The 24,251-nt window shown below is 53.2% G+C and overlaps 8 protein-coding genes across 8 annotated transcripts; 5 read left to right on the top strand and 3 right to left on the bottom strand.

Annotated features, from left to right (window-relative positions):
• Nucleotides 1–74: 74 nt before the first annotated feature.
• J4E79_009188 (uncharacterized protein) lies at nt 75–3,474 on the bottom strand (the record flags this gene model as incomplete). Its single annotated transcript, XM_049358039.1, has 2 exons — nt 75–1,205; nt 1,255–3,474. The coding sequence occupies 2 exons, from the start codon at nt 3,472–3,474 to the stop codon at nt 75–77; spliced, it is 3,351 nt and encodes a 1,116-aa protein (XP_049207638.1).
• A 1,501-nt stretch (nt 3,475–4,975) lies between these two features.
• On the top strand, nt 4,976–5,879 carry LCL3 (putative endonuclease lcl3; the record flags this gene model as incomplete). The annotated part of the gene is made up of 2 exons (XM_049358038.1): nt 4,976–5,347; nt 5,427–5,879. 2 exons carry the CDS (start codon nt 4,976–4,978, stop codon nt 5,877–5,879), a joined length of 825 nt encoding a protein of 274 aa, XP_049207637.1.
• Nucleotides 5,880–6,823: 944 nt separating this feature from the next.
• Nucleotides 6,824–10,602, top strand: ARG4 (argininosuccinate lyase; the record flags this gene model as incomplete). The annotated part of the gene is made up of 6 exons (XM_049358037.1): nt 6,824–7,163; nt 7,219–8,710; nt 8,769–8,785; nt 8,838–9,034; nt 9,082–10,446; nt 10,498–10,602. 6 exons carry the CDS (start codon nt 6,824–6,826, stop codon nt 10,600–10,602), a joined length of 3,516 nt encoding a protein of 1,171 aa, XP_049207636.1.
• Nucleotides 10,603–11,284: 682 nt separating this feature from the next.
• Nucleotides 11,285–11,930, top strand: J4E79_009185 (uncharacterized protein; the record flags this gene model as incomplete). The annotated part of the gene is made up of 3 exons (XM_049358036.1): nt 11,285–11,355; nt 11,405–11,733; nt 11,788–11,930. 3 exons carry the CDS (start codon nt 11,285–11,287, stop codon nt 11,928–11,930), a joined length of 543 nt encoding a protein of 180 aa, XP_049207635.1.
• Nucleotides 11,931–12,450: 520 nt separating this feature from the next.
• On the top strand, nt 12,451–13,226 carry J4E79_009184 (uncharacterized protein; the record flags this gene model as incomplete). Its single annotated transcript, XM_049358035.1, has 2 exons — nt 12,451–12,491; nt 12,548–13,226. 2 exons carry the CDS (start codon nt 12,451–12,453, stop codon nt 13,224–13,226), a joined length of 720 nt encoding a protein of 239 aa, XP_049207634.1.
• A 572-nt stretch (nt 13,227–13,798) lies between these two features.
• On the bottom strand, nt 13,799–15,016 carry J4E79_009183 (uncharacterized protein; the record flags this gene model as incomplete). The annotated part of the gene is made up of 2 exons (XM_049358034.1): nt 13,799–14,911; nt 14,984–15,016. 2 exons carry the CDS (start codon nt 15,014–15,016, stop codon nt 13,799–13,801), a joined length of 1,146 nt encoding a protein of 381 aa, XP_049207633.1.
• Nucleotides 15,017–16,459: 1,443 nt separating this feature from the next.
• On the bottom strand, nt 16,460–17,916 carry J4E79_009182 (uncharacterized protein; the record flags this gene model as incomplete). The annotated part of the gene is made up of 3 exons (XM_049358033.1): nt 16,460–17,135; nt 17,182–17,470; nt 17,526–17,916. The coding sequence occupies 3 exons, from the start codon at nt 17,914–17,916 to the stop codon at nt 16,460–16,462; spliced, it is 1,356 nt and encodes a 451-aa protein (XP_049207632.1).
• Nucleotides 17,917–20,001: 2,085 nt separating this feature from the next.
• J4E79_009181 (uncharacterized protein) lies at nt 20,002–23,067 on the top strand (the record flags this gene model as incomplete). Its single annotated transcript, XM_049358032.1, has 1 exon — nt 20,002–23,067. The coding sequence occupies one exon, from the start codon at nt 20,002–20,004 to the stop codon at nt 23,065–23,067; it is 3,066 nt and encodes a 1,021-aa protein (XP_049207631.1).
• Between the last annotated feature and the right edge of the window lie 1,184 nt (nt 23,068–24,251).

Below are 24,251 nucleotides of genomic sequence, written 5' to 3'. Positions count from 1 at the left end.
CATCTCAACTCCTCGAAATGCTGATAGCCCACGGAACACAAATATGACACATGAATGATACAACAAAACAAGACTTAAAGTCTCCGCAGTCGCTTGCCAGCCCCCAGCTCGATGGCCGTGCGACTGTTAAGAATAAGCTCCTCGTTTCCACCCTCTGGCGGGTTGGCCTGAATGTACTCGCGCCGTATGCGTGCGGCTTCTTTATCCCACGTGTCTACGCGCTCTTTGAAGTCTGCTGTACTCGCCGTCGCGTCGTCTCGTGCGTTGCTGGCTTGGTCGAGGTAGGGCTGCTTGACTTCTTGCTCTGCCGTGCGCCACCGTAAGCCCACAGCATTACGGATCTCTTGCTTCGGTGCTTTGGCTTCAGGATTGCCTGTCCTAGCTTTGTGAGCGTCATCGCACTCCTGCTTGCAGATATACCAGAAGTCCTTAGTGAACAGCAGGAACGGGTTGACACCCGTACGTCCTGGCTTGATTGGCCGTTCACCAATCTGCTCCAATATAGCCCCGATAATGGCAGCTTCATAGTCTTCGTCGCGTTGTATCCGTCCAGATTTATTGTCTCTCGATTTCGATGTTGATGCTGGAACGGCGGGCTCGAATCGGCGTTTCGTCTCGACACTGGGTGTCCCTGGCGATTGTTCGATCTTGACCACTTTCTTCTCAACAAGGGGGCTGGGTATCTTGATAGGTCCGAAAATTGTCTCAGCAACCTCCGCAGCAACCCGTAGGCCTGACAGATAAGCGCCGTGTACCGTTGCGGGATGTGTACCACAAGTCGCCTCTCCAGCGAAATGTAGTGGGCCATGGGGTCGCGCCATGATATCGTAGTCTCCTGCTTGTGTCTGTGGCCCGACGTATGAATAGCTGCCGCGGGCGAACGGATCTTTCTTCCAACGCGTCACTATCGCTTCTGTTGGGAGTGGAACGTGGTTCGGTGCGAACATCGCGTCGAGCCGGTCCGTGACCTCTTTAACGAGCTGATCGTTCGACGTCGCTTCGGCGTAGTGAGCAGCGTCGCCTGCCATCAGCGCTATCAGCACTGGCTTTCCGCTTGTCTTGATACAGTTCCAGAAGAGATAAAATCGTCCTCGTTTCGCAGAGTAGTCTTCCGGTCGCATGCTGGCTTCCTCCTCTGCTTTGTTGAGCAGGCCGAACATGTCTCGGTCTGGCTCCCAGAAGGCCTTTTCGTACACGAGAACGATCTATGCATATTATTAGAAAGGGTAGCAATCGTCTCATAATTGGACTGACCTTGTTGAGGAGACCAAAACCCATTCGTTCGATAACGTCCTGCTTCCAGTCAGGTAGAGGAGGCTCGAACTTGATTGACCCGGACTTCAGCACTCCCAGTGGGGTTGTTAAAACAACCTGGTCGGCCTCGTAAAACTCGCCGTTCGTGCACTCAATCCTGACAGCTTTGCCCAGGTGCTGCTCCTCAGTGTTGTAATGAACGGCTTTGATAGGGGTGTTGAAACGGACGTCAAGCTGACTGGGACATTGCCAGAGGCCGCGCGGAACTTGTTGATATCCTCCAATCACCTCGCTGTGCTCGCCCTCGAACTCATTGCCGATGTCCTGATCCCAGCCGCTCAGACTGAGCTGGTTGACGCTTACCGCATTCGCATATTCGAGATTAGCGTGATGCCAGTTCAACAGACGCATATCTCTAGGCTTCAGATCGACAAGCGATTGGTATTGAAGAAGACCTTCGTCCATTGTCTGCCCAAGTGTGGGATACTGGGACGCTTTCGCAATCGTGTCAAGATCTAAAGACTGCGTCCCTGATGCACCTGCTTTGAGTTCCCAACCCATACTTTGCACCGTGTCAGCTGCTGTGACATCCGGGTTGAAGCCAGCGCTGAGTTGGTACGCCCTACCAGCTAGCTTCTCCACCCCTGTTGTCGGTTTTTCTTGCTTCATTGACGCGGTGCTCGCAGCGTTTGCGGATAGGGGAGCATCGGAGTGTTCTAATTCGGCGACGGTAGGACCACCAACATCAGCTGGCTCACGGCCAAAGGCCATCAGGTCACGGTCACCTTCTACCGTCCTATGAGCTGCTGGCTTGTTTCGGTATGCTGCCGCTCGTTCGAGGACATCGTTGTACAGCTTCTCCACCAAGATGTCTTGACCTCTCTCCACAACCGTGCCATCGTAGTCGTAGAGTATAGTGTTGTCGCGAAGACCGTGGTAGGGTATGCCGAGCTGACCTCGGATGATCGAATTCAACGGGTTGCCGTGCTCGAATCCAGTAACGATCTGAGCGCCCATCTCAGCTGTACAGCGATGCCCAGGTGGGAGTGTAGAGCCGGACTGCTTGAGAAAGGGGTGCGAATAGACACGGCCTCCAACGCGTGGGCGAGCTTCAAGGACAGTAATCTTTGGTGGAAGTTCTCCTGCTTCTGTCAACTGATCACCAAGCTGGGCGAACAGTCCTTCCAGATGGCGAGCGCATCCTAACCCCGACATGCCCGCACCCACCACGATTATGGTCCGTCTTCGCGCGACCTTGGCTTTCGACTTGGGTAGTGTACCAGTAGTATCAGGCACCTCAGCGCATCCGAAGTTGATGTATCCGTTCCTCATGAGCCACAAGTGTGCCACCTTCGCGAGGCCAAAATAACGCTTGTCACGAGCGCATCCCGCCGCTTCTTCGAGAGAGACGTATACCAGAGGATTGCGATGCCACAAGCGAAGTATCGCGTTCCTGATGTTGAGGTAGATGGTAACCTGGGCGTGAGTTACATGATCTCGTAGTAGCTCGTACTCAGCAGGATGTAGAGTGAATGGGTTGAGCCGACTGTTCTCTGCTGCTAGAATACATTGCCTGCCAAACTCTGGCCAGGAAAGCTCTGCAGGTATGCTTGAATTTGCCTTCATCTCAATGACCTTTCCTTTCGCCGGAAGAGAATTTGTCCTTCGATGCTTCTTCGGCTGCTCGTGTGACTGCGCAAGCTCGGGGGTTGAAGATGCATGTGATGCGCGACTCAGGCTCTGTGGTGTTCTTGTCGTAAACGCTGCGTCCCTTCGATGGTCTTTCAATGATGAATGAGGTTTCGCGTCGATTCCGTTGGCAATCGCTTGCGAAGTGCCGCCCTTCAGATGCGATGAATGTTTGTTCGGGATATTAGTCAGGCCGTTGATGCCTGAGTTTGGTGTGAATGGTTTTTGCAGTGGCGAAGGTGTATAGTTGGCCCCATATCCATTAACGAATGCACCCGGAGTAGACTCCTCCCCTTCGTGACTTGTACCCAGTTCTGATGTATCGCGAGAATCGCCGTAGTGCACGGACGACGCACTCGATTCCCGGCCGTAGCCCAGGTTGCTAAACCCAGGTATAGGTGCGATGCCGCCTTTCAGATGTATGCTATCATTAGACATTGGCATCGATAGGAGATCATCGTGAGTTTGATCGAAGAGATATGTGCCGTCATCGAGTGCGGTGGGATCGGCTGTGGATGCGATGGAGAACATGCTGATGGAGACCCGGGGAGGGAATGGGAGGCACCTGACGAGGAAGCGGCTACGGGCCGCAGTCAGTAGTCGGCCACAATTCCACTACGAATGTCAGAATGTGTAACGAGTGAGAGTTATTGCGAAAACATGAGGGGTTCGGTTGAAGTTGTAGCGATGGTGGCAGGATGCAAGTAGACGATAGACCTGATGCCCAGAGTTGGAGGTCGAGGCACGAAAAGAAACGCGCCATACCCACCTAGGCAAACTCCGTCCAAGCCAACCCCGTCGTTCCTGACTTCATCCCTCTCCCGCCCACCTCGAGGTACCCATCTACCATCCATCATGGCCATGGTGGACTTGCGCATACTTTCTCAATGTTAATGCGTAGCTTGGCATCCTGGAAGCGCCGATAGCTGCAATGCTGACCCCGCTCTTACGGAAGCGAGCAGTGCTACAACTCGTTGCGACACCCAGCCCCAGACATCCGCATCACCATCTCGAAGGCCTTCGCCTGGGTCTAGGTATTGCGCAAAACGTCCACACAGTCTGTTCATACCTCACCAGCAGTCGCGACAGCATGGCTTCGAGGCTTTCGATCATTCCATGCATGTCTGCATTCATCATATTGCGCCTCCTGAGGCAAGCCTCGACTGGCGAAGCTAACTGAGGGAAATTATAGAAGCATATGAGGGGGGAAAGTCAATACATGTTATTGTACATAGCAGGTACTTCGATACGTATATATCACTCTGATTGGATCATGACTGATGAGACATACAGAACCCTAGAAGCCACCTATTTTCACAGATTCCTGCGCAAACCTTCACCGTACTTGATCCGAGACTGCGACTATATCATATCCACCAATCGAGACTCATCATACATATCGTCTATGCGGATCGCGGCCTACCGAGTTCCCAACATCGGAATTGGATGATCTTGACTGCGCGTTGTAGTCTACGAGGCACTATTCGAGATGCCCTCTGCTCCCTCGCAGACTTACGTGTCATCCGTTGCACATATTCCTTGGTGCTGCGTGGATTGTGATGGCCTGCAAAGCCGATGGCATACTTTTAAGACAATAGCTGGTGCTACACCATGGGCTCAGGGCTGCCAGATCCTGCTAGCACAACCCATCGCAGCCTTTGCCTGATTCTGGGACATATAACGCTCGGATACACATCGACGCTTAGAAGAATGTGTGCTTTCACCGTGGCGCACCGTACTTTTGCAGCTCCCGGGTCGAAAGCCAACTGGGCGTCACGTCATTGACATACTGACAATGTACCTGAACACGATAGAATTTTCGATAGTCTAATCAAATGCACTTTACATCTTCAGTTCTCTCCAAATCCTCTGCCCTTGTCCTGGAGTCTTCACAACGCATGGGAATCACGTGATACCTATTGACGCTAACCTTCTATGTAAACCGAGGCGATTGCGCCAATTGCCAACAATTCGAGGCCCACACCGTCTTCTGTCTTCACTTCCCACACCTCACGACCTCGCATAATAAACAATGCGATGGCCGTGGTCACGCAACGACGATGACCAAAAGAAAGGTGGACTCGCAGATTGGATCGCGCCAGCGAAGCCAAACAACTGGTCAAGCGCGCTGTATGAGCCGAGGACCCTGATTCCAGCGATCGCGCTCACAGTCTCGACGGTTGCTGGTGTCCGGCTCTACAAGTCCTACCTGCGTCGCATCCCAACCGTCAACCACATCAAGCCAAACTACTACCGCCGCAAAGGTGTATTTGGCCAAGTCACGAGTGTTGGAGATGCAGATAACTTCAGGTTATTCCACACGCCAGGTGGGAGAATAGCTGGGTGGGGTATCTTGCCCTGGAAGAAGGTGCCATCAAAAAGAGAGGATCTCGTCAGGCAGACAGTAAGTGCTCTGTAACAAGACGGTACTAGACGTCACGGTAGGGCTTCACGTCGTTATTGACGGCTAACTTTGCACCCAGCTACACATTCGGATTGCTGGAGTTGACGCTCCAGAACTTGCACACTGGGGCCGAGAAGCTCAGCCGTATTCGAAAGAGGCCCATGAATGGCTCATCAATCTGATCCATAACCGCCGAGTACGCGCCTACATATACCGACGTGATCAATACGATCGCATCGTCGCCCAAGTTTTTGTGCGCAAATGGCTTTTCAGGAAAGACGTTGGATTGGAGATGCTGAAGGCTGGATTGGCTACCGTATACGAGGCCAAAACAGGTGCTGAATTCGGTACCGCTGAAGAAAAATATCGTGCTGCAGAAAGGAAGGCTCGCGAGAACAGGGTCGGGATGTGGTCAAAGCCAAACTTCATACAGAGGATGGGAGGCGCCAGCAGTAAGACACTGGAGAGCCCACGCGAATACAAGAATCGGCACACCGCTGCAGACAAGGCAGATAAGGCAAAGAAGGCATGATGAGGAAGTTCGGCCAGAGGCACAGTCATACACCTGCTCGTGCGCAGAAGCACACGAGTGCTGCGATCGTGGCAGAAACGCGCCAGGCTTCTTCATCGTGCCGGCCCAAGCATGAGGAGTCACCAACGGTCCGAAGACCCCACAAAGTGAATTAGCGTATTGGCACAATGTGATACTGGTTTAGTTCAATGTTGGCATTTTGTGGATGTGTGATCATAGAGACCGCAAAGAAAGCGGTCTTGAAGGGCGCGAGTTGTTGGCATACTCTACTACAACGAGTGTACGTTTAGGAGTGTCACGACTCGTGCTACCCGCCCTCACAGACGAATGACTACTAAGAAGGTGCGCATGGTGCTGAAAGTAGTAATGCAATGACTTCCGCAACGCGCTAGTGTGACTGTATGGAGAAAGCTCTGCACGACCATGTCAAAATTTCTTCTCATCCGTGCTTGCGTGCCAGAATGCTGGGGATCAGAGTTTCGGCGCCGCAATCGGTGCTCCGCATCGATGTTGCTCGCGACAATATGGTAGCAAACAGAGCAATTCGCATTTACATCGGGCGTACTTGTGACTGGGTCGCGTATAATGAGTGGACCAATTTCAAGAAATGCGAATTAAATAGAGGGAGTAAATGACCGCATACCACGCTTCGTCCCTCCCGTTTCCCAGGATCGCCGACGGTCTTATCTGTGCGTTATCGGAGATAGCTTGATTGGCCCGTCGCGCATCATTGGAATTTTTTGGCTGCCGCATCACATCTTCCCCACAGATTATACATAAACCCGGAGGGAGTCATTCGTGCTCTGCTCAACTGGGTCGAGCTATAAGCCTTCAATTGCACCCGTCGGCCACCGAGCGACCTTCCTCCCGCGCGTTCGACGCCTAGTCCTCCATCCTTATCCTTTGTCGAGCCCGAAGCTACCCAGTTGCTTGACTGCCTGCAAATGGCTCTCTGCGGACGTCTAGCACGTCGCGTACCTTCCCTTACAGGTCACACCCGCTCTATTGCTCCTTCCACATACTCTCGAAGTTTCACAACCCGAAGTGCTCGGCCGTTGACTTCGCTCCGCTCCAGCACAGAGTCACCTGCCGCCCTCCGGCAGCTGCGGGCATTCACAAAGGTCGCGTCGACATGGAATAAGACACAGACTGCGCCTAATGCAGAGGCATACCTGAAGAGCGGCGTCATTTCTGGCGCGCAGAACTTGGTCGATGTCAAGAAAGTCCTAGTCATTGGTAGCGGTGGTCTCAGCATTGGTCAAGCCGGAGAGTTCGATTACTCAGGTGCGCATACATTCTCGTGCACACGCAAACTTGCGCCATGCTAATCAACCACCAGGTTCACAAGCACTGAAGGCTCTGAAGGAGGCTGGCGTCAAGTCTGTTCTTCTCAACCCTAATATTGCTACCATCCAAACATCCCACGTGCTCGCCGACGAAATCTACTACCTGCCTGTAACTCCCGAATACGCCGAATATGTCATCCAGAAGGAGAGGCCCGATGGCATCTTCCTCAGCTTCGGTGGACAAACTGCGCTGAACCTTGGTGTACAGATGGATGCCAAGGGTATCTTCGAGAAGTACGGCGTCAAGGTGCTCGGAACCAGTGTCCAGACTTTGAAGACCAGTGAAGATCGTGACCTCTTCGCGCGCGCGCTCGACGAGATCAACATTCCCATCGCCAAGTCGATTGCCGTTTCCACTGTTGACGAGGCACTGGACGCTGCCGAGAAGGTCGGATACCCCATTATCGTCCGTGCTGCTTATGCGCTCGGTGGTCTCGGTTCAGGTTTCGCGAACAACCCTGAGGAGTTGAAGAACTTGTCAGCTCGCTCCCTCACACTTTCGCCCCAGATCTTGGTCGAGAAGTCCCTGAAGGGCTGGAAGGAGGCCGAGTATGAGGTTGTGCGCGATGCAAGCGACAACTGCATCACGGTCTGCAACATGGAGAACTTCGACCCTCTTGGTGTGCACACCGGTGACAGTATCGTTGTTTCACCCAGTCAGACATTCAGCGACGAGGAATACCACATGCTCCGTTCTGCGTCCATCAAGATCGTCCGTCACTTGGGAGTCGTTGGCGAGTGCAACGTGCAATACTGCCTGCAGCCAGATGGCCTCGACTACAGGGTTATCGAAGTCAACGCTCGTCTTTCTCGTTCATCCGCATTGGCATCCAAGGCCACTGGTTACCCTCTCGCGTACACCGCGGCCAAGATTGGTCTCGGACACACTCTCCCTGAATTGCCCAACGCCGTCACCAAGACCACCACCGCGAACTTCGAGCCCAGCTTGGATTACGTCGTCACCAAGATGCCCCGATGGGATCTCAGCAAGTTCCAGAACGTCAAGCGCGACATCGGTAGCTCCATGAAGTCTGTCGGTGAAGTCATGGCCATCGGCCGTACATTCGAGGAGTCCTTCCAGAAGGCTTGCCGTCAAGTCGACCCCAAGTACCTCGGTTTCCAGGGCGAGAAGTACGGCGAGAGCTTGGACGAAGAGCTCAAGAACCCCACCGATCGCCGATGGCTCGCCGTCGGTCAGGCGCTCTTCCACGAAGGCTACACTGTCGACAGGGTTCACGACCTCACCAAGATCGACAAGTGGTTCCTGCACAAGCTCCAGAACATCGTCGACTGCACACACGAGCTTGAGGAGATAGGCAGCCTGTTCGGCCTGAAGAAGGAGATCATCCTCAAGGCCAAGAAGCTCGGTTTCTCTGACAAGCAGATCGCCAAGGCTGTTAACAGCACTGAAGACGAGGTCCGCGCTCGCAGGAAGAGCTTCGGCGTCAAGCCTTGGGTCAAGAAGATTGACACACTGGCTGCAGAGTAAGCAATGTCCCTATCTTAACCTCATGCAAGACACGTACTGACTGAACTACAATAGATTTCCAGCCGACACGAGTGCGTTCACGAGTGCTTCCCTCCATTTATGAGTGTTGCTAACGATTTGCAGATTACCTCTACACCACTTACAACGCTTCCTCTCACGACGTCACCTTCGACGACCATGGCATTATTGTTCTTGGAAGCGGTGTCTACCGTATCGGAAGCTCAGTCGAGTTCGATTGGTGTGCTGTCAACGCTACCCGCTCCCTCAACGAGCTCGGAAAGAAGACTGTCATGATCAACTACAACCCCGAGACATACTCTGTAGGTGGCATGAACGCATACGTTGGGCCGAACTAACCGTTGTTTAGACCGACTTCGACGTTGCTGACAAGCTATACTTCGAAGAACTCAGTTACGAGCGTGTTATGGATATTTACGAGTTGGAGACTGCCAGCGGTGTTGTTGTCTCTGTCGGTGGCCAACTCCCCCAGAACATTGCTCTCAAGCTCCAAGAGTCTGGAAAGGCGAAGGTTCTCGGAACCGACCCTCACGACATCGACAAGGCCGAGGATCGCCACAAGTTCTCTTCGATCCTGGACTCAATCGGTGTTGATCAGCCCGCCTGGAAGGAGCTTACTTCCTATGAGGAGGCAAAGAAGTTCGCAAACTCCGTCGGATACCCAGTTCTCGTTCGCCCATCATACGTCCTGTCAGGTGCTGCCATGACTGTCATCCGCGGTGAGGATGAGCTGAAGGAGAAGCTCCTTGCTGCTTCCAACGTCTCGCCCGACCACCCAGTTGTCATCACTCAGTTCATTGACGGCGCTCAAGAGATTGACTGCGACGCTGTCGCCTCCAACGGAAACGTCCTTGTCCACGCTGTCAGTGAGCATATTGAGAACGCCGGTGTTCACTCCGGAGATGCCACCCTCGTACTGCCCCCTGTCCACCTCGACAAGCGCATCCAGGAACGTGTCAAGGAGATCGCAGACAAGGTTGCCAAGGCCTGGAACATCACTGGTCCCTTCAACATGCAGATCATCAAGGAAGAAGTTGAGGGCTCCGAGCCTAACCTCAAGGTCATCGAGTGCAACCTCCGCGCCTCTCGTTCCTTCCCCTTCGTCAGCAAGGTCCTTGGTACCAACTTCATCGAAGTTGCTACAAAGGCTCTCGTTGGCCGTGACGTTCCCGAGCCAACTGACCTCATGAGCGTTGAGAGGAACTACCTCGCCACCAAGGTTCCCCAGTTCTCCTGGACTAGGTTGGCGGGTGCTGACCCCTACCTTGGCGTAGAGATGTCATCTACCGGTGAAATGGCCTGCTTCGGTAAGGACCTGGTCGAGGCCTACTGGGCGTCCGCGCAATCGCAGATGAACTTCCGTCTTCCCCAGCCCGGTGAGGGTCTCCTCTTCGGTGGTGATGTTACACCCGGTTCGCTCCACGCGAACTCCCTTATCCAGATCGCCAAGTACGTCCACGCACTTGGCTACAGGTTCCTTGCTGCCAACAAGGACGTCAAGGAGCTTCTGGAGAAGAACACCGAGGGCATCAGCGTCGACGTCATCGAGTTCCCCAAGGATGACAAGAGGAAACTCCGTGAGGTGTTTGAGAAGAACGACATCCGTGGCTGCTTCAACCTGGCCAAGTACAGGGCGAGCGGCTTGTTTGACGAGGACTACGTAATGAGGAGAAACGCGGTCGACTTCGGTGTTCCGCTATTCATGGAGCCCAAGGTAAGTTCATCATTCTGATATTCGTGAAACAATAAGCTAATTTGAACTCAGACTGCTGTTCTGTTCGCCCAATGCATGAGCGAGAAGCTTCCCAAGAAGGAGGGTATTCCCAGTGAAGTCAGGTCATGGAGCGACTTCGTTGGTGGTCGACCATAGAGGAAGAAACTTGTTGGTTACTACGGCAATGTTGATGTTTTATCGGAAAAGGAATGGTTCTTTGTAAGAGATATATCCAGATGTAGGGTCAGGTGGGATCAAGATCTTGGGACAGGATGATCGGGATGAAGATTATGTTCTCATGTGTATAGCGTTTCCAGCTTGCGATCAGCTCTATGGGTCGATCAGCGGGAGTTGTATCAGTTCCTTTTACTTTCAATCTAGTTGAAAAGTTTACCGCTCATGTGGCCAGGTAGTCAAGGATACATTTAGTTCTACTTTAGTCCGCTGACCTTTGCAGGTATTGTGCAAAAGTGGATGTGTTGTGATACCACGAGAAGATGGTGGGGCATTTCACATGTGTAACAGGTACTCTGGCGTCTACATTAGTATGAAACAAAGAGTTAAGAACAATCTTGAGGCAATGTAGTCTTCTGGGTTGTTTGTGTATCTCGACAGCTAGGTTGAGTTCCCTGGTATGAGGTGCTGAAAGCCACGTTTTGTTTGTCGTCACTCACTTTCCCTCGGTAGATGAGAGGCTCTGGAAGGCAGGCGCGACCACTGGCCAGAATGAAGGTGAGCCTAGTCTTGGCACTATCTCTTACCTTGTCACTTCCACCTCTACTTACCCTCCAACTTCCCACAGCTACCCTTCGAAACGCGCAAACTCCACACGAACAAGATGCCAACTTACTACGATACCATCATCGATCCGTCGGGCGAGAGACTTTCTAGCGAAGCCGCCGAAGTCATGTAAGTACGAACCAGTGTGCGTTCTGCCACGAACTTACGCCGCTTCTAGCACCAAGACCAACCGCCAGCGCTCACCTCTTCTACGCCTACCTGCTGAACTACGGAACAAGATCTACGGATACGTACTCGGTGGTATGAAGCTTCGCATTGCCCAAAGAACCAGGAAGCTGGATTTTCTTGCTGTAGCGTCTGTTGATTCACCTTACGCCGAAATACCCCTCCATACACTCACTGGCTTGACACTCGTATCTCGGCAGCTCTACGCTGAGACCAGGATCCTGCCGTTTGAACTAGGCATCATGTTTGCCCTGGACTTCACACTCGACCACCCGATAAAGAGGCTAAGCATCACTCAGCGACAGGCCATCTTATTCATACGTACGAATTACTGGGCAGGCAGTTGTGCCAAAAATTGGAAATTGTGCAGAGCAGTTCGGTTACTGAAGGGGCTGAAGCGTGTGCAAGTTGCCTGTGTTTCAACATTGAAGCCACTGGAGTACAGTCAATTAGTCGAGGTCGTCAAGAAAGGTCTCGGCCGAGAGGATGTCGACGTGGTGATTGACTTTGGGAAGTGAGTTCTTTCTTCTTCTCACCTATGTATACTCCACGAGTCCGTAAAAGGCATGGTCTCATGCGTCCCCAGGTGGCGAACAGCACATCAATGGTCACAGTGAAGAGGCAAACATGTAAAATACAGACGAGAGAGAGCATTAATTGGAGGGTTTAAAGAGCATGAAGCTACACATCTGACGAAAGCGAGCTTTCCTTTACATTCCTTTCAGCCATCTTCTGTATTCCGTGTGCCAGAGGAAGTGAATGGTGACACAGAACCGCATATCCAACTTGCTCTTCAGTCCTTGCTCTTCATTCCCACGCGATCATGGAATGAATGCGTACGCAGATCCCGCAACACTGTAGTAGTAGCTTCACAGGGTAACACATAACAAAGAAGTCACACCCTATCCTTTCACCGAAGACTATCAATATCGGGCGTGATACAAAACTCTTGCTCCCTGTCTCTGTTACCCCTGTCACACCTAAAGTCTACTTAACACTCTTCCGCAACTCAAAATATCCTACAACTTCCACTCAACCATGTCCGATAAAGAAGATATAATGGCCGAGGCAGATACAATGTACGTCTGAACGTTGAAGTCATCATGACAGACCCGCATGCTGACTACATCGATAGCACACAACGCAACCAGCTCGAGTCGCCACTCCTAAAGCTGCCAGGAGAAGTTCGAAATAAGATCTACAACTACGTCTTCTCCGTCGGCAGCGTTTACTTCGGTCGCTCACATCATCACTATCGCACGAGCGAGACAGACTACCAGCCGGAAGGATGTGAGCCCACCGATCTACTAGACGTCACATCGACGTGCCGACAAATCCGTTCAGACACCTCTACGCTACTATTCAAAAACAACGTAATCATCATAGACGACCAAAAGATTTTCAAGATAGTTGAACAGCTAGAGCCGCACCAGCTCGAAGCCATCAAAGCTCTAGAGATAATCTTCTACGACATAAAGGGCTGTATGCCGAACTTGACTACTTTGAGTAGAATGTTCGCCAGGGAGTTCAAAAACATGCTGGGACTCGAGAGGGTAAGCGTTAGGTTGATCTGTTGGCTCCAGGAGGATGATGTACTCGAGCGCGAGTGCGAGGCATTTTGCGAGGCGCTTAGGAAGAATACTCGGCGTAAGCCAATTGAAGTTACAAATGCGTTGAAGCATGAAGACGATGTTGAGGGGGAAACGGACGTGGATGAAGAAGAGACAACGTCCGACGAAGAGACAACGCCCGACGAAGAAGCTGAGCCTGAGGACGAGGGACTGGTGGCGATGACGACGAGTCTACATCTATGAAAAGCAAGTCATCGGACACCAAGACTGCAGTGGAAGAGGACGACCCTATAGAGAAGTAACACTATCCTACTTGCAACTGTCGTCGATGAACGTCTTGCAGAGCACGACCTCACAGGTTGCTCCGATATCGATAGCAATACATGCACCTTATACAAGGGAAAAACTAGACAGGTCTGCAGACTACGTTAACATGAGTACGTGCAAAGTAGGTGTGCTAACATCGATGTAGACCCTAGGGTGTTCACTTTTTCCCTAGGTTGACGTGCATGTATCATAAATATAAATGCCTATATTGAGTCTATAACTGCCATCGTAGCTAATCGACCAGCAATCCCAATACATTATACGTGCATGCAACAGCACCAACTATCTTCTCACTTTCCACGGAGTCGTAGCCACGACCCCAAGACTTCCTAACTTTCAGACCAAGCCCAACGCCAAACCAGCGCCATGCCGAGTGATATCAATATGCAAACTGTCGTAGTAGAAAGGAATGAAAACGCCCGCAATACCTGCAAATTCGTGTTCGCTAAATGCTATGCATGTCGTGTCATCACCGTTATCGTGGATGCTTAGACGCGGATTCCCGCGCCAGAACCCCATCGTAGCTTCCGCAGACCGAGGCCAGTGCCCTTCATGCCTGCAGCAGCTTCCTTACCGCAGCGTCCGGCCTCGGAACCTGCGGTGCCAATCTGACCCATCGCCTCAGCATGTCCAGTTTCTTTGCCAACGACATATCCGGCCGAGAAACCGATAGCGCTGACAAGGACGACGACACCAGCACTGACAACCCAGGTAAGCAGCGTCGGGCTGATTTCCTCTATCATCGGGGTTGTCTTGCGTGCTTTTTTGACGGTACGGCGGTCTTTGCTGCTGCTGCGAGCACCGGCTACCGGCGGACTGGCTTTGCGCTTGGACTTCTCGGAAGGGCTGCTACTGGTGCTGCATGGGGATGATGCGGCCTCTTCGGATATGTTGCCCAAGGCCACGGACTCTGGCACCATGCGCAGGGAGGATGGATCGACTCGTGTGGATGAGGGAGTGTTCGCGCGCGGTTGGCCTGGCTTCGGGAGGCCACGCACAGCGGCGGCAGCCGAGAGCAGCGTGGACAGGCTGGCGCGGAGGGCTTCGTCGTGGTCGGGTTGGTAGTTGGGTGCCATGGCATTGTAAGGGTTATGCTGAGGGTAGGAGTGCTGTCGCTGTCCAGCTGGCCTCACGTTCCTACGAGGTGTGTACAGGGTGCCGGACTGCGACCGAATAGCTTGTTGGTTATTCGGGTGCGAGAAGGCGTTTGGCCGTGGCTGGAACTCCCGTCTAGAGGAACGTGGGTAGTTGACCGCCGTCGCATTCTCATCGTCATCATCTTCCCTCTCAGACATGGTCTCCGAAGACGCGACAGACTGCAGAGTTTGCCTCAAAGGTGACGGAGCGACGGCCTCGTTGGAGGATGTCATGACCCTGTCCGACTCGCTTTCGCTCTCTTCATACTCCTCCTGACTGCTGTTCCCTCCCGCTGTGATGCGATGTCCAGTCCCTATTGAGAACTGACCGCCGCCTCGTGAGCGTCTGTTGGGCCGCCTGTGCGCGTTGGAGTCGTGCTGCACCGTGAGGCCCGTTGTGATGATCTCGTCGGTCGCAGAGGATAGGGAGGTGGACGAAGGCGCCGATGCGAGATCAATCCATGACTCTGTGTACGATGTGTCAGCTGTTGCTCGACATACAGATGCAGTGAAGTACTGAAAGAGAACGGATCATACCCTCTGAGCGTTGCCTTGAAGACGCAGCGACATGGCGAGAAGGAGGCATGGCTTGGTCCTGGTGGTTCGCGTCGTCGGCCCCTATGTTCTGTCTGCCTGCTCGCGGTGGACGGTGATCGTGCATCGCACCCTGACCTTCACAAATCCGAGCCTTGGAAAGAGCTCTGCGGCGCTGGACCTCAGCGACAGTCCTTATATCCCCAAGCCCTAGGTTGACCGGTGGTGTGGAGGTATGCGCTCAAGTGGATCCCAAGGGCCGTTCCGACTTCGGTTCTTTGTTAGGACTGGGAACGCTGCAGCTTGTTGATTGAAGCAAGAAAGGCCAGCGCAGCTCTGAAACAGCTTATCGGGGCCCAGAAACAAGGCACGGCACCCAGAGCCACCGAATCCTGTCGCGGCGACGCTGCGAGTCGTCGTTGGAGATAAGGTAAGGCCGCGGACGAGCTGACGCTATGTAGACTGGCTCCCCAACTTGCGCACGGCCAGGGTCTGGGCGTAATGACGTTTCGTGGGGAAGGGTGGAAAGCGGAGATCACGGTAATCGCCTTGGGCGGGGCGCGAAGGAACACGACAGAGAGCGACCGTAGCAAGCGAAAGGAGACGAGTTGATGTAAGGAGAGATATCGCAAGGTCGAGGTTGGAGTACGTAGACGGCTGCTCGTTCCTGACCCCGTGTCCCGTCTGGTCGTTGGCGTATGACCATTGGCAGTAGGTGTGGGTGACTGACGAATCAGACGTCGCTCACTCCCCTTCCTATCCAAGCCTGGCGAGTCTAGACATGCTCACCTGCCTTTATCCAGGACATGCGCATCTACCTCCTGAGCGCATTTGCCCTGTGGTCTGCGGTGTGCGAGACATGGTCGCGTAGTCGCGCAGCCTCATCTCTCAGTGCTACGTACAACCATGCCAAAGTCTATACAGATCCATCATCATTCCGCCCTCCTCGAGGCTTGTTTACCACACGCTATCTATAACGTCATTATCTGGGGTGTGAAGCGAGTCGAGTTGCGCCACGTAGACTTTGTTCTTCTTCGACATGGACTTGACAAGGGAGGCCAGCTCTCCCGTGCATGCCTTGCAGGAGATTCGCGTCCTCCAATACCGCATACTGTAGGTTCGCTCATCTGTATCGAGTTCAAGTTCTCCTTTCCTTGATCCCCATACTGCTTTTGGAGTACGTCACAGGCTTGGTATGAACAACTGGGGAGACCTTGCAATACAAATAGCGATCCTAGAATGAGATGCAAACACACCGTCCAGCTCGGTGTCCAGTTCGCCGAAAGTCAATTTCGTATGGTACAGGTATGGAACATCGACTCCGATCCATGCAGATATCATACCACGGTCATACATCCTCCTCTATGCGTGCGGGTATTATAGCAAAATCGTAAGCCGAGCCGCAGGCTTAGGGAAATCCAAAATATATCGAAATGCGTTCCAGTTCATCCAGACCAACCCCCATGTTTCGTGAAATCTCTAGTTCTTCTTCTCTTCTTTCTTCTCCTCCTTCTTGGTCCTGCTCTTGAAAAAGTCCGAAATACCGTCCTTGAACTTCTCCCAGGGTGTGCGATTCAGGTGGTTACTGAGTTGGCGGTACTTGTACATCTCAGCCCAGCAGTCGCGACCCCATTCGCAGCCAGCCATGTTGACCATAAAGTCACGATCTTGCTCTTGGTAGTGGATATCGGGGTTATCGCCATTCTCACCGCATGCGCCTGGTGGGAAACTCATGATTTGGCGTTGCTGGATAAAGGCGACGTGAGGCCTGATCCAGGGCTGATTCTGGTACATGTACTCGAAAGCGTCCTGCTCCTTGTGCTCCCACTCCATATGCTTTTGTTCGTAGCCAACAGGATCCCACCAGATGTCAAGCAGCCTGTCGGTCCACGCGCTTCTTCGCACCATGAATGAGCCCAGATTGAAACCGCCACAGTCTTGGGGTAAGAGCATATTGACAGAGTCGACCTTGCCGTCTCCCACTGGTGAGCGTGTCTCGGGGTCGAGGTATTCGTCGGTCAGAGGATGGGTGATGTTGAGGGGGTTGTAAACGTTGATGTCGCGATATGTCACGTCTTGTAGCTGTTTGAAGACATGCTTCTGAAGGGAGTATGTCGGCTCCATAATGAACGTGTTCGTATCAAGCCACCAGAACCTGCGAAATATTAGCCTGGACCACATCATCTTCACGCAGCACGTACCATTCAGCATGCGGGTACTTGCGCATGGCGTTGCGAATGGTGTCAACCTTCTCCCAACTTTCTCTCCACTCGTGCGCATAACGCTTCTTGGTGCTCATGTCTACGATCTCCAATTCGTAGCCCCAATTCCTTGTGTACTTCTTCTTATTCTTGACGCTGTCGCGTTCGATAGCCCATTCGCGGGGACCCTTCCATTCCATAACACCTCCACCTTGGTTCGCTGCGAGTATAACGACGTATTTGCTGCCGCCGCCGAACCATGCGGACCGTCTGTACATACGACGGATGGCTAGATCTGTCAATGCCAATCGCGAGAGGGGGGCTTGGAGGGGGTGATGACTTACGTGTGTTTGAATTGTAGAAAATGAAGAAGAATACTACGAATAGTACCAATGCGACCCGTTTCCGCAGACGCCATATTGTCCAGGCTATGCCATTCAAAGCACGCATTACTTTGTTCTGCGACCGCCCACGACCTAGTTTCTCCTTATCACCGTGGTTGAAGGGCAAGCTTGTAGAAATCCTGCGAAAGTGCTTGCCGAAGAAGCCTTGGTTTCTTGGAGTGAAGCCGGGGTATCCTTTCACCTCAGCACTCCGCTGTTGAGCCGATGCCCAGGTGACATTGTGTGAAGAGGAGCCATTCGGGTAGGGGCTCGTCCGCCCACTGTTATCGTATGGGGTATTCAAGCCCGGGCTCGACCATCCGCCTGGCTGAGGCGAAGGCGATCTCGACATTTCGAAGGCACCTGGCGTGCCAGGAATGGAGGGTAAGGCTTCGCCCAGCGAGCGGCCGTGAAGACCGCTGGTTGTGCCTAACCTGCTTCGCGACTCTGCACTATCCGGAAGGTTGATATTACTGGGCGGCAATTGCCTTGCAGCAGAAGAGCGCCTCCTGCGTTGGCCACTGGAAGCGGAGAAGGAGGATTGGGAAGCCAGCGTGACTTTGGCGGCGTTGAACGGGCCGGGTGGGATGGAGGAGCGACGCCGACGTGAGGGTCGTGGCGACGGGACAGTCAGCTACAGTCGCCGATGTGATTCGACGGCAGCTGCTCGAGCGTGCGGCACTGCAGAGGCAGCGTTGTGGTATTACTGAGGACAGCTGGCGGCTGGTAGCCAAGTTCTCGAACGGCAGGAGCGCGGCGGTCGCACTTGAAGCGGGAAGGAGCGTCGGGGAGAATGCGGTGCAACGTCCAAGGCTGTCGTCTCGTCAATGGCAATTGATATAACGAGGGACGGGAAACAATAAAATACTACAATACGTCGGGGTGTATAGCTGCTGGAAAGGAGTCTGGCGATAACCCAATCTAGGTCTTCGAGTTCGCTGCTTGGCGTGGATCCAAAAGGAGTACGCTAATTCCGCCTTGAGCGCACCTCCAGGATTAACTACCTTTCAAGACTCCAATCTACTCCGCGGCAACGATAGACCTCTGCTCTACGGCCTTGTATGGCTTCAATGCGTCTCGTGGAGCGCGAAAGACGCTGATATACAGCAGCTGTGGCATCGTGTGGTGATATTAATAGTTCGTATTCGGATAGCTGCACCCACATCGCCAGCAGGCGCGCAAGACCGACTTTGATAACAGCTGTCATGAGTTGTTGTGCGTCCAGCAACTCCAAATGAGGTGTCTGATGTTTCCCAAAAGATTTTGGCACGTTGCAGTGTGTTTGCATGTGTCCCGGAAGGTTAAATGCGAACGTGTGGTCGCAGCTTCGGCTGACCACATTGTGCACGCTTAAGCCGTGGCCGCCTAACGGTAGACGTCGCAGAGGTATGCATATCACTATATGCTATACAGCATGACAGTGTGTTCACGAGAGTACCTATAGTCGGCGATGGAGTCGCATCTATATAGTGGTGGTACAAAGAGGAAGAGTCCCAAGCACCTGTTCGGCTGAACACCACTGACCCAATCTCCACCAGTTCATCACTGCTACCACTGACTGCGGAAGGCTCATGAAATGTAGAAGAGCCTCCGCAGGTACTTATAAAGGCATCCACCAAAGGGTAGACAGGGAAATGGTCGGCGCATACAGACCGCACCGACGGCTAGCTAGCGCCATCTTGGCGGCGCCTTTCTCGTCCAACGGTTGGTGGCAGCCCTGATTGATCTGGCGCTTGAGTTACGTCGTCCTCGCACCTGACTGGCCCATCTCAACTTTCACTAGACACGACATCCAGCTATGCTTCTGGAGCGTCTCAGATTTCGCATAGTGTTGTACAATTCCAGCCCAGCGAATCCACGGCGGTTACTGAGCCTAAAGCCTGGATACATGGCGCTCTTCATGAAGCAGATCCACCTGGTGGCTCCAATCACCTTCACTCGGGACCCGTTGACAACGCCTGTTGCGTCCAGCACGCTTTGACTCATTCATTCGTAGTCGCCAGTGCTGCCACATTACAGGCTGGAGCAGAACTCTAGGTGAAGGAGCTATGCACTATGCGGTATGGCAGCAGTTTGCCTGGTAGGCGGCAAGGCCATCGATGGCCATGTAAAGATCCGGGGTTGCGTGTTCGCCCAAGAGCAAGAGCCTCACCATTCTCCTTTTGTTGCGCCTTTACCGTCTTCCGTACCTTTATATCACTCTCTTTAACAGTTTTCGCTGTCATTTGCTTTATGCCGTTTTCCTCGGTTTCTTTTTTCGTCGTCACGTAATAGATTTCGGGCCCCGCGACACCTCCACAATAGCATCAACAATAGCACAGCCACATAACGTCTCGGCTTCACAATCACTTCGACGCCGACATAAGCCATTGTTGGTATCACCTTCGTTTAGTATCGAATACCCACCGACGGAAGACACCGACGGATAGCGCCAACGATGAGCTCGACGAGGAGAGACGTATACGGCCAGCAGCCATCTCTCAAGCCATCATCGAGGTCGACATTCAATACCGCACACCAAACGGACAGCGATCCTTACGCATACGACGCACAGGTGGATCGAGAAGAACAAATATCGGTGCACTTCAACGATGAGTTTGACGGAAGCGCAAACCCAGACAGGTCAACGTGGGACACCGAGTCCCATGTTGAGTCGCAACGAAGAACGTCAAGACACAACTCGCGATCATTCGCAGGACGCGTTTCAAGGCAGAAGAGTCGGCGGCGAGAGCTTCTAGGAAGACCCGCGAAGCCTGGAATCACTGTCGACACGAGCTTTACAAGACATAGAGGCACCGAACCCCACCAGGTCTTCCCCCAAGGTGGAGAGAGAGGAAGCGGGTCTGTTCGCAGGTCGCCATGGTTTGGCTTAGGACGATCTTCGACCAGGAACAAGGGTTTGGGTATCACCAAGGGTACACCTCAACCAAACAGTACACATCGGAAGAAGCCCAGCGTCGACCGGAACGATCTAGACACAGCCATTTCGATGACACCCGGCGGCAAGTCCTGGCAAGAAATATCACCTTGGGATCGACGCATCCCAATCGGAATATCGGTACCCACCGACAGCATCTCCGACTTCAGCACGCTGCAAGCCAACCGACCGCGCGCTGGCAGTGACGCTACTCTTGTGACACCAAGCATTATCATCACTCCCGCAGCAGTGAAGTCCGTTTGGTCCCCAGATACGCCCTTTACAGAATCCGATTATACGCCGAGCATTTACTCTCGATACCAATCGACTTTCGCGAGCTCGAACGTTCCTCCAGTCCCAGCTCTGCCTGCTGGTATGTCGCAGGCACCAGTCCCTAGCGCATCCAGAGACATGCAAGGAGCGACTGGTCACGCCAGGAACGACACTTTGGATTCAGCGGGGACTGCCTTTGAAGAAGAAGACGATGACGCTAAAAGGAAGGATCGTATAATGTCTACCAGTACCGTCTTCGAAGAGGACGAAACACCTCTAAGAGAAAGAACCGTAGAGAACTCTCTGGCTATTGACACATCTATGGTGCCCACTCCACGACGATCACAAGGTTGGTGGAATGTCATCACAACCCCATTTGTTATGACACCAAAATCGTCAACCTGGACCGAACGTGGTGGGGACCGAACACCAGACGTGCCGATGGTCCCTTTCCAATATGGTACCCGAAAGGCAAACGAATCAGTGCCACTTCCGAACACGTCCAACACCACGGCGGCCACAGGATCCAGCGTTTCAATGGAAGCAGAATCGGAGAAGGCCTTAGCCTACTCGTCGCAAGAACCACCTTCTGATTCTCATCGCGGTGTCACGTCGCCACTTTCTACTATGTCAGCCTCGCCAGTTGTTGGTACGGCCGCCATCGGAACTGTATTGATGCCCCGTCAGGTCGAGGAGCCACGGCAGATCAACGTCAACATTGAACTGCAAGATAGGCGACCGATGCCGGACAACTATTCCGTTCGAGCTAATTACCCACCGCCTGCACAGAACTTGCACACGTCAGCGCCAGCACAACAAGTGAAGAGGGGAGTGTCTCCACCCGCCAATGCCAACAGCTCACAGCAGAGCTTGCCGGTATTTGCGCCGCCACCCAAGTTCGCCCAGAAGGCCTCACACTGGAGCTACGATAACGTCAGTCGTTCCAGCTCACAAGCGTCTTCACCTGATCTCAAATCACGAAAGAAGCATCGCAAAGTCTGCAACATGATGAGCCTTTGGCCGTTTGGGAAGAAGACAATCCTAAAGAACCAGGATGGCACAAAGGAGAAGAAAAAGAAGCGAGGCATCTGTTTCTGGGGCTGTTGCTGTTGTCTGGTCTTCCTCATACTATTGGCAATCATCATCCCTCTAATCGTGGTCCTCCTCAGGAAGGGCAACGACGACAAGCCCACGGCAACTCAGCCAAGCGCAGATGTCGGCAACCAGTGGCTCAACCTGACCGACTACCCTCCCATACCAACGGGCATTTTGACTGTTGCACAACCCGAAGCTGTGGAGGAAGAAAGCGGCTGCGTTGCGCCTACGACGTTGTGGAGCTGTGCACTACCGAAAGAGCTTCAGCAGTCCATTGAGCCTAACAAGCCCGACCAACCGAACTTCAAGATCGAAATCACGTTTGAGAATGGCAGTACGGCCGAGTTGCCAAAGTCTCAACGAGCAAAGAGGGCGGCAAATGCAGTCTCCGCTGGTGCTTTCATCCGATCACTGCTACGTGCACGTGCTGCACCTTCGCCATCTCCTGCGCCTCCATCGACTGCTGACATGAGTTTTCTGGGACAGACCACTGACGGCAATTCTGCGCCGTTCGAGGGTGAGGAGACTGGACTGTTCATCAGCATGCAAGATCCCACTGTCAGCGCATCGCGACTGATGAAGCGTGCCGATGCGAGCGATCCGACAAACATCACCGCGGCGATCCCACCGCCGATGTTGGCTTCTGACGGAACTGCCGCGCCTGCGAACTTGCTGCCTTTCCCATCTGCGCAGCCTCTACGACTGTACAATCGCGGAAAGGACAATGAGCACTACGGCTTCTACAACTACTTCGACCGCTCCATTTTCTTGAAGCAGATTAACGGCACCAACCGTGGTGGCAACCCTGCAGACGTCGACGGAGGGAGTGCAAAGGACGCCGCGAAACTGAGGTGTACGTACTCGCAGACACGCTTCCTGGTACAGATCTGGACACGCAGCAAAGAAAGCAAGCCACTGCTACAGAACTCGGCCTCAGGCGCATCAGACGTGTTCAAGCGGCCAGGCACCTTCCCTTACCCAGTCACTGTCACTATGGACCGTCACGGCGGCGACCCATCGAAAAAGAACCTTTATTGCTACGAAATGGAGGACGACGGCTCCATCAAAGACGAAGAGTCGAAAAAGTCGTTCCAGTTTGAAGACCGCGGGTTCGGAGGCAACCTTGTCAAGGGCACGCAGGGACAAGGAAGTGTCAGCGGACCCATCGACGGTGGGACTGGCGGCTGCCGATGCCAGTGGCAGAACTGGTTGAGTTAAGGGTCCACTCACTCGGGACCCCAGTCATGAGTTTTCCTTTGTCGAACGAACACTTCCAGGTTGACGGAACTTGCATAGCGTTTGGCTTTTGCGCATAGAAGATACTGCGCCTTTTCATGTCTCTCACTTTTGTTATCAAAATTGCAGCCTCTCTCGTCGGCGACCGGAGTAAGCTCGATTCTAATACTTACCCACTGGATGGCCTTCTTGTATAAAAATATCCTTAGCTTGGATCTCTAGTTAATACATATTGATATCAAAACTCAAACACCGAACAGTTCACCTCCACGGTGCATGGTCGCTAAGCCTAGCTATAACCGTAGTGCAGGTATGTGTTTGGTCCACATGCGGCTCGGCGAGCCATTTCGAGGGATTGTGGATACTGTGCACTACCGTCGGATGGTACCGTGGCATCTCCGCTGACATCCTGGGTTATGTGTTTTGAGATTTGAAATGCCGAGTATTATATGTGTGTATTGGGTGAAGGGAGAATGATTACGCTGGTGGTAGTGGCAAAGACATGATGCCGGTAGTTCCATGGCAAGATTGATATTACATTCTCCTTCAGAATCGACGACAGGTCCATCATCCCGACTCTACTGCCGTGGCCGTTCGAGACGAATCCTCGGATATGAAAGTCGTTCCTTGTAGTCCCACTTCGGGAGTAAGCAACAGAGATTTCCTCGGATATGCGTCTGTCAGGCGGCAGCACGTACCCCAATACGTTCGGAGATAATAAGGGCAATGTCACTTGACCAGCGTTATTGGTGTTGATAGGGACGTGGGACGATGGCAGCGGAGGAAGTGTGGATACTCCGCAGAACTGACGAGGATGCATGCGGCCAAGCGGCCTAGCAGCCCTGCACGGCCCAGATTCTCGGACCCCGCCATGTCCACTGATCTCGCCCACGTTCTCTGTGCGCCTTTCTCATTGGCCCTCCAGCGCCTCATCCTTTGAAGACCTTTCGTCGCCTCGTACGTGCAAAGTAGTGGCGACGCGGGTCAAAGTGCGTCAATGGCGCGGGCGGCCTGGGCAATTGATCTGTCGCCATGCCTCCTGATCGCAGGCTTGGTGGTGCTTGTCCAAGCCCGCAAAAGGCTTGTCCAAAACGTCATCGCTCCAGCAGCTATCGCGAAGTAAACCTTGGTTACACCGGAAATCTGGGGACTGGGCGGATGCCATG

The sequence above is a fragment of the Alternaria viburni genome (genome assembly GCF_023758015.1).
Source record: "Alternaria viburni strain BMP 2772 chromosome Unknown scaffold_23, whole genome shotgun sequence".
NCBI classification, from domain to species: Eukaryota; Fungi; Ascomycota; class Dothideomycetes; order Pleosporales; family Pleosporaceae; genus Alternaria; species Alternaria viburni.
This window is presented reverse-complemented; position numbering and strand designations above follow the sequence as displayed.